This window comes from Stegastes partitus, unplaced genomic scaffold (assembly GCF_000690725.1).
Source record: "Stegastes partitus isolate 25-593 unplaced genomic scaffold, Stegastes_partitus-1.0.2 Scaffold2125, whole genome shotgun sequence".
NCBI lineage: Eukaryota > Metazoa > Chordata > Actinopteri > Pomacentridae > Stegastes > Stegastes partitus.
The window spans coordinates 47,233-56,274 of record NW_007579856.1 but is presented as its reverse complement, the minus strand read 5'-3'; the positions used below and the strand labels follow the sequence as shown (position 1 = coordinate 56,274).

General features: G+C 39.7%; 1 protein-coding gene across 1 annotated transcript in view; it reads left to right on the top strand.

Moving 5' to 3' along the window:
- Positions 1 to 502: 502 nt before the first annotated feature.
- LOC103374036 (cytochrome P450 2K1-like) overlaps positions 503 to 9,042 on the top strand; it is a 14,431-nt gene continuing 5,891 nt past the window's right edge. The window contains exons 1-7 of the mRNA XM_008304055.1: positions 503 to 730; positions 859 to 1,021; positions 1,136 to 1,285; positions 1,384 to 1,544; positions 1,678 to 1,857; positions 3,736 to 3,877; positions 5,267 to 5,451. Coding sequence (XP_008302277.1) covers positions 524 to 730; positions 859 to 1,021; positions 1,136 to 1,285; positions 1,384 to 1,544; positions 1,678 to 1,857; positions 3,736 to 3,877; positions 5,267 to 5,451 — 1,188 coding nt within the window. The 5' untranslated portion in view covers positions 503 to 523. The remainder of the gene's footprint in view (positions 731 to 858; positions 1,022 to 1,135; positions 1,286 to 1,383; positions 1,545 to 1,677; positions 1,858 to 3,735; positions 3,878 to 5,266; positions 5,452 to 9,042) is intronic.

Below are 9,042 nucleotides of genomic sequence, written 5' to 3'. Positions count from 1 at the left end.
TTCTGCATGTCCATCAGACGTCTGATGTTTAGTGGGTGATGACAGAAAGTGAACTAGAAGAGATGAAGACAGTTAACCAAAGTAATTATTGACAAATACACTGAAATATATGAATCAAAGGTTAATCTGACATCAAATAATGTGAATCAGATACACCTTGTTTGTGTGTCTGTCAAGATGTTGCTGATTTTGCACTGGCAGACAAATGCTTCAACTTGAATGATCCTGGTTGTGTTTTTTCCTTATCCCTCATGTTTCTGTTGTTTTCCCCTCTCCTTTGTTGGTTCATTTCTCTCCATCTGACCTGAGATTTATTCTGTGTCCCATCAACTGGACAGAGACAACAGCATTCCAAGTCCAGCAACAATGATTCATTTTTTTAATGGATGAACCTTTCCACTGTTCAATCCTGCCCTCCTGCTCTGTCCTATACATATAAAACCATCCTCTTTGCACCAAGATGCTCATTTGTTGTGTCTCTCAGTTCAAACAATTTATTGTGGGCACGGTTTCTTTTAAAATCATGGGGATATTCGATGTTTCTCTACAGTCCTTCGATTCTGTCTCTCTACTGGGGGCTCTGGCAGTCCTGCTGCTCATCTATTTCATCTCCTCCTCCAGCTTCAGTACCCAGGAAGACAGGAAGGAGCCTCCAGGACCTACGCCACTTCCTTTACTGGGGAATTTGCTGCAGCTGGACACGAAGAGATTCCACAGCACATTACTGGAGGTAAGGAAGTTACTTGAGTATTTGTCTTCAAGGATATTTTTTGGATCTCCTCTGCAGTTCTGCCACCTTGTCTGGTTTCTCTGAGGTGTTTTAAGAAAGATAATCTGAACATATTCTGCTGATCTTAGCTCTCTAAGAAATATGGATCAGTGTTCACTGTCTATTTTGGACCCAAGAAAGTGGTGGTCCTGGCAGGATACAAGACAGTGAAGGAGGCACTTGTTAACTATGATGGCGTGTTTGGGGATAGACAAGCATCACAAATTTTCCAGGAATTTAGCCAAGGACAAGGTAAGGAAAGAAATACGAGTCCCATTTAAAAATGTTGTACTTTCAGCAATTTTTGCATTTATCGGCAATAATCTATGCGTTAGTTAAATTACTTGTAAATATTTTGTACTTTAGGGGTTACATGGAGCAATGGTGACTCATGGAAAGAAATGAGACGCTTTGTCTTGAACAAGCTGAAGGACTTTGGAATGGGCAAGAAGGTATGTGAGGACAAAATCATTGAAGAAAGTCACCACCTCATTGAAGTTATTAAGAAATTCAAAGGTACAGTTAATTTCATTTGTTTCAACCAAATTACATCAACCACATATTAATTACAAATGTATCCTCACTGTACCACTTTTCTGTTTCCCTTTTCATAGGAGAAGCTTTTGATACAACCAAAGTGCTTGTCTGTGCAATTTCTAATATCATCAGCTCCTTTGTGTATGGAAGCAGATTTGAATATGATGATCCAGTGTATGTGTCTCTGAGGGATCAAGCAAGGCGACGTTTCCAACTTCTGAACTCTCCCTCAGTGCAGGTAATATACATATTTGTGAAGCCTGTACAAAGACTGGACTAGATCTTTCAAAACTCGATCCTACATTAATCATTGACTCTTTTGCTTCTACTGTCTTTACTTTAATTACTGATACATGCATAATCTTTGACAGGTGTACAACTTGTTTCCATGGTTCTTCAAGTGTGTGGCAAACAGAAGGGAATACCACAATTTGGTTGATGACACTAAAAAAATAAACTTAGCCCTTGTCAGTCGTTTGAAGGAGACCCTCAATCCCCAGATGTGTCGAGGATTTGTGGATGCCTTTCTGGTCCGCCAGCAAAATGAGGAGGTTTGGATTTGTATCATCTATTAAAAGTGATGTGGTGGAGCTGCTGAAAAAGAAAAAAACAGCTGAAAACACGACAACTGTGTCCTAATTCTTTACTACACAGTAATTCTAAACAGGTTTATGTGTTTAGTGCAGCTGCTGGAAAAGGGCTGATTTTGGATACCGATACGGATTATTAGTAGCTTAATCAGGAGACCAGTAACCCACATTTGGAACTGATATACATATATATATATATATATGTATATACATAAGTAAAGCCGTTCCTAACTGGGTTACTTCATTAATAAGGATACCTGTAGCTGAATATGTACAATTACAAGAAGAATTTGTTGTTTACTGTGAGACTGATAACAGTTTGTCTTATGTCGACTGTTTGTTTATTTTTATTTTTTTTAAATCATTCACTGTTCTATCGCTTCTATTCCAAATAAGGACCATATCTTTACGTATTAGTTATTGTTTTCCAGACATTGGCTCTGAGTAATCTTTGTCTGCCGTCCACCTTAGCCATTAGCCGATAGCATCGCTGTGGCCATTATGAAAGTCAGAGGAAATAGTCTTAAACAGCTGGTAGCAACACGTCAGCTACTATTAACATTTTGTCTAGTAAAAAAATAACATTCATTATTGGTGAGTATCATTAATCGAAGCTGTTTTATTTTTATAGATGTTTCATTAAGTAGTCCAAAAAAATTAATTAATTAAAGAAAAATGAGTCAGAAAGGTGTGCTGTGAATTTGGGCACATAAACTGTGTATTAAGCCTAAAAACATTTTTAAAAAAATATTGGTAATGACGTACAGAAAATGTCTTCCCTGAATGACTTCAAACAACTCAATGTAAGATTTCACATTTCTACAGATCCGTTAATTTGAGGGTGGAGTTCAGACTTGTGCCACGTTCAAGTGATATAGAAATGTTAGATGGTCCAACCACTAAGACTGCCAGCGCAAAAGGGACCAGAGTGCAAATTCAGACGTGAAGTCGTCAGCTTAAATTTCCATCAGATTAACAAAAAAAGGTGCGTGGGACATGCAAGCGCCATGGAAACTGATACAATTACAAAGATTACTCTCACACAACTAACACGGTACACTAGTCTGGGAACGTGTAACACGCTGAGAAGGAAATACCACAACTTGATTGCTGTCAATAGAAAAACTGGATCATATAAACTCTCAAAAATGAAACTACATCAAACAAAGCTAAATAAACTACATTTAGTCAACCGCCTGAATAGGGGAAGCGGCAGTGGTTGCATGACAGGAATCGTTTTGGCAGCTGGTATGGAAACAGGAGGGATCTGGGACTGGGATGAGGTAGTAAAACCAGTTCGTAGTGGAAAGGCTGGGTCAAGGTGTCCACAACTGCAGGAGTGCAGGCAGGGAGTGACGGAACTGAGGCAGGAGAGAGAAAGCAGGTTACTCAAACTGAATCGCGAAAGCAATGTAATGGCCTGGTTGACTGATTGAAGTAGTTCAACGGTCAAGTGGTGGTCTGGGCTCAGCTTATATTGGGAGGCAGGTGATGAGGTGCGAGCCACGCCCCACCACAGGTGTCCATGATCAGGTGATTATCTAATGAGCTTTGACTGCGCACACAGCACACACACACCTTGCACACACCTTTAGGAAGCACAGGCTATCACTAAGCCGAGGAGGTGGAGGGCATGACGCTGTTTTTCGCTATTTTTTTGGCAAAGCTATTGAAAAGTTAACTTAATGAAGTGGTCACAACACTCATGTCACTCAGGCACGTGTGTGTGTCCATCCCACTAAGACCCACAGTGGATTAACAAGGACGGCAGGAAGATGGAGCTTCTGTTAAACACTGTCAGATTTGTTTGAATAATATGCCGTCCCTCTATATGTGCAGGAATCTGGGATTACCAACAGCCAGTTTCACACTACTAACCTTGTGATCACAGTCATAAGTCTGCTGGCTGCTGGCAGCGACACAACAGGAGGTACGCTGGCATGGGGACTCCTGTTTATGGCCAAGTATCCAAAGTTACAAGGTAAGAAGCTTTAGACATCCAGAACTGAAATGCACCATTGAGGTGCTTTAGTAGCAGACAGATCACGTTCATAAAAACAACTAAAGAAATCTTTCACCCTTCATGCATTCATTGAATTAAGTGTACCATACAACTGATCATGTGTGTTTAGCAAGCGAAGAAATTTCAGTTGTTTGCATATTATGTACGTGGTATTTACAAGCGTATGTAACATCTGAGTCTTAAACTAAACATAAATGGTTGTGTTGTCCCATAACTTCATGCATAAAGTTTATTAAACATGCTTTTTAAGGAGAGTTGTACACACCTGAATCCTAGCAGAGACGACATCAAATGATACGTAAAACCAACAAACCTCGAGTGATATCTTGAAATGTAAAAACCCCAAAATTCAAGATCTTTAAAGCTTGAACTTGAAAGCATTTTATTACATTTATTTGTAATATAGATTTGGTATAAAAGCTGGCTCAAGTAAATATTTTATCCAATCAATCTGTATTTTTAAGGCAGGTTAATTTTTGAGGAATAGTTTATCTTAATTGGGATGTTAACATCGTTCAAAAATATTAAACAGGATTATTTACTCACATGGCTTACAGCTTAAGTGGACCTTCCCCTCCCCGCAAATACGCTGGCCAGAATCCATGAACCCTTACAGAAGTCTCTGTCATGGTGGCTTGTTGCTAGATAAACCCCAACAATGCTCTCAGTCGCACAAACACCCAAAATGACCTCGTTCATCCACAACAATCAAAATTCAAATGCAACACAGCTGACGGAACTATCACAAAACCATTTATTCAACAGATTTGATCAACAACATTTCCATGATTCTTTGCACTGCCACAAGTTGTACTTAGTCAGATCAACAAACTCCTTCATTTCCTGTGGGGATAAATACAGCTAATGAGCTGCAGTCTTCATTTCATTGAACAGTATGAGGCTCCATCTAATACATTCTCTGACAAGCTGATCCTTTGTCTTCTCCTTTATTGTTAAGTTAAATCATCAAGTTAAGTCATTAATGGTAGTTACTTTATTTTGACAACTCCTTGACATTCCTCCTATAAACTTCAAAAGTACTACAATAAAACAATGAAAGTACATACAATAAGTCTTGGTTTCCAGTGCATTGTTGTAGGAGCTACTCATACATACGCGAATGCTATAGGAAGTGTTGCCTGAACAACTCTGACAGAACTGGTCACCTGGGAAGACTAAAACATGATCCAACATTTGACTGACTCAAGAAAATTAGACCTGAAGTAACAAAAATGTCAGATCCTTTTTAACAGAGTGCACAGTTGTTTATTGAGTCTTAAAAAAAAAAAAAAAACAGGTGAGAGAAATTTGGGTGAACTTTGTCCTCTGTCGTTTTTCATCTCCAAGATCAGGTCCGGGAGGAGCTGAGAACAGTCATCGGAAGTCGTCAGGTCCAGTTCAGTGACAGAAAAAACCTGCCCTTCACCAACGCTGTCATCCATGAGACACAGAGACTGGCCAGCATCGTCCCCGCTGCACTTCCTCACAAAACCACCAGAGACGTCACTTTTCAGGGCCACTTCATTAAGAAGGTTAGACTGAATGAACAACCTTGTGTGGGGCACCAAACCCAACTGCATGAGATGAATAAAGAAGACACACATAGATATATNAAAACTATACCTGACACAGGGCTGGGTCCACAGGGGGGAAAATTTTAACTTTGTCATAGGACTAAACATGATACATCATTGGAAAGGACTTGATCAGGGGAGTAAGATTATGTCAGTCTGGAAATTCGAAGTTGCTCTTGCTCAGAGATATTGACCTTTGAACTTTGGTGCATCTTTTAAAGCTTCTAATTCAACAACAAAAGGGGCAAGAATCATGGGACCAACTGTGATACAAAGCTCTTGACTTCTACTATCATGTAGGCTGTGGCTTGTAGTTTTCACCAGCAGGGGGCATCACAAAATGTGGCAAAATTTTAATTTCACCTATATATATCCATTTCATTTGTAAATTCAGTCCAAATAAACATGGTCCTCATCAATGTAAACTCCTAAATGGACTTAAAGTTTTGTATTTCACCCTCCGTTTAGGAGAAACGGCTATTTTGAAGAAAGAACTACAACTACCAGTAGCGTTACAATACAACGTGATTGGACACGGCATGAAATATGTAGTAGTATGTAGTTGGGGTTTACGACTACGACCACATTTGGACTACAATTAGCCTTTACATAGAGATCCTGTGGATGTCAATACTAGACGTTCAGTAGACGTCAGAAAAAGACGTCTTCTGGCGGTACAGTCTGCACCTGCCTGTGACCAAAATTGGACGTCCAAAAACAACTAAGAAAAGACCTAACTAACTAAGAAAAGATGTCACTGTAACGTGTCTTTGCGCAGTGGGTAACTACTCACGAGAAAAAGAATTATAAATGAACTGCTACTATTGCCACATTTAATCAAAAATAATGAGTGTGTCAGTTAGCTGGAACCTGATCTCGCTCTGTCAGTTTGTTCTGTAGAACATAATGGTCATGCTGCACCTCACTAATATTGCGTTTTGGTGGAAAAACACACTGCCTTGTTTTCTTTAAACCCAACATAGTTGTCTTTGGCAGAGCGAAGTGATCATAGTGTTCCTGCAAAATAGTTATGGGTTAAACTGCTGTGGTGGAACATTACCCACTGCGCAAAGACACGTTGCAGTTACGTCTTTGCTCAGCCGTCACAGGCAGGTGCAGACTGTAACGCCAGAAGACGTCTTTTTCTGACGTCCACAGGATCTCTATGTAAAGGCTTATTGTAGTCCAAATGTGGTCGTTATGGATGTCTTTCCACGTTGAATTTAATCTAATTTTAGAAATGGTATTTGTACTGCTTATAAAGACGTCCATAATGACCACCGACTGCACCTGTCTTAGATGTTCACATGGCATTGAAAAAAGTTACCTAAACTGACGTCCAAATGTTGGACTGCATATTGACGTCCAAGTGGGGTCATGGTTAGACGTCCAAATAGCGGACCTAGTTTGCACGTCATATAGACGTCCATAATTGGTCTTGGACCGATGGATGCAATATGGACATGTTCTGCATGTCCATCAGACGTCTGATGTTTAGTGGGTGATGACAGAAAGTGAACTAGAAGAGATGAAGACAGTTAACCAAAGTAATTATTGACAAATACACTGAAATATATGAATCAAAGGTTAATCTGACATCAAATAATGTGAATCAGATACACCTTGTTTGTGTGTCTGTCAAGATGTTGCTGATTTTGCACTGGCAGACAAATGCTTCAATTTGAATGATCCTGGTTGTGTTTTTTCCTTATCCCTCATGTTTCTGTTGTTTTCCCCTCTCCTTTGTTGGTTCATTTCTCTCCATCTGACCTGAGATTTATTCTGTGTCCCATCAACTGGACAGAGACAACAGCATTCCAAGTCCAGCAACAATGATTCATTTTTTTAATGGATGAACCTTTCCACTGTTCAATCCTGCCCTCCTGCTCTGTCCTATACATATAAAACCATCCTCTTTGCACCAAGATGCTCATTTGTTGTGTCTCTCAGTTCAAACAATTTATTGTGGGCACGGTTTCTTTTAAAATCATGGGGATATTCGATGTTTCTCTACAGTCCTTCGATTCTGTCTCTCTACTGGGGGCTCTGGCAGTCCTGCTGCTCATCTATTTCATCTCCTCCTCCAGCTTCAGTACCCAGGAAGACAGGAAGGAGCCTCCAGGACCTACGCCACTTCCTTTACTGGGGAATTTGCTGCAGCTGGACACGAAGAGATTCCACAGCACATTACTGGAGGTAAGGAAGTTACTTGAGTATTTGTCTTCAAGGATATTTTTTGGATCTCCTCTGCAGTTCTGCCACCTTGTCTGGTTTCTCTGAGGTGTTTTAAGAAAGATAATCTGAACATATTCTGCTGATCTTAGCTCTCTAAGAAATATGGATCAGTGTTCACTGTCTATTTTGGACCCAAGAAAGTGGTGGTCCTGGCAGGATACAAGACAGTGAAGGAGGCACTTGTTAACTATGATGGCGTGTTTGGGGATAGACAAACATCACAAATTTTCCAGGAATTTAGCCAAGGACAAGGTAAGGAAAGAAATACGAGTCCCATTTAAAAATGTTGTACTTTCAGCAATTTTTGCATTTATCGGCAATAATCTATGCGTTAGTTAAATTACTTGTAAATATTTTGTACTTTAGGGGTTACATGGAGCAATGGTGACTCATGGAAAGAAATGAGACGCTTTGTCTTGAACAAGCTGAAGGACTTTGGAATGGGCAAGAAGGCATGTGAGGACAAAATCATTGAAGAAAGTCACCACCTCATTGAAGTTATTAAGGAATTCAAAGGTACAGTTAATTTCATTTGTTTCAACCAAATTACATCAACCACATATTAATTACAAATGTATCCTCACTGTACCACTTTTCTGTTTCCCTTTTCATAGGAGAAGCTTTTGATACAACCAAAGTGCTTGTCTGTGCAATCTCTAATATCATCAGCTCCTTTGTGTATGGAAGCAGATTTGAATATGATGATCCAGTGTATGTGTCTCTGAGGGATCAAGCAAGGCGACGTTTCCAACTTCTGAACTCTCCCTCAGTGCAGGTAATATACATATTTGTGAAGCCTGTACAAAGACTGGACTAGATCTTTCAAAACTCGATCCTACATTAATCATTGACTCTTTTGCTTCTACTGTCTTTACTTTAATTACTGATACATGCATAATCTTTGACAGGTGTACAACTTGTTTCCATGGTTCTTCAAGTGTGTGGCAAACAGAAGGGAATACCACAATTTGGTTGATGACACTAAAAAAATAAACTTAGCCCTTGTCAGTCGTTTGAAGGAGACCCTCAATCCCCAGATGTGTCGAGGATTTGTGGATGCCTTTCTGGTCCGCCAGCAAAATGAGGAGGTTTGGATTTGTATCATCTATTAAAAGTGATGTGGTGGAGCTGCTGAAAAAGAAAAAAACAGCTGAAAACACGACAACTGTGTCCTAATTCTTTACTACACAGTAATTCTAAACAGGTTTATGTGTTTAGTGCAGCTGCTGGAAAAGGGCTGATTTTGGATACCGATACGGATTATTAGTAGCTTAATCAGGAGACCAGTAACCCACATTTGGAACTGATATACAT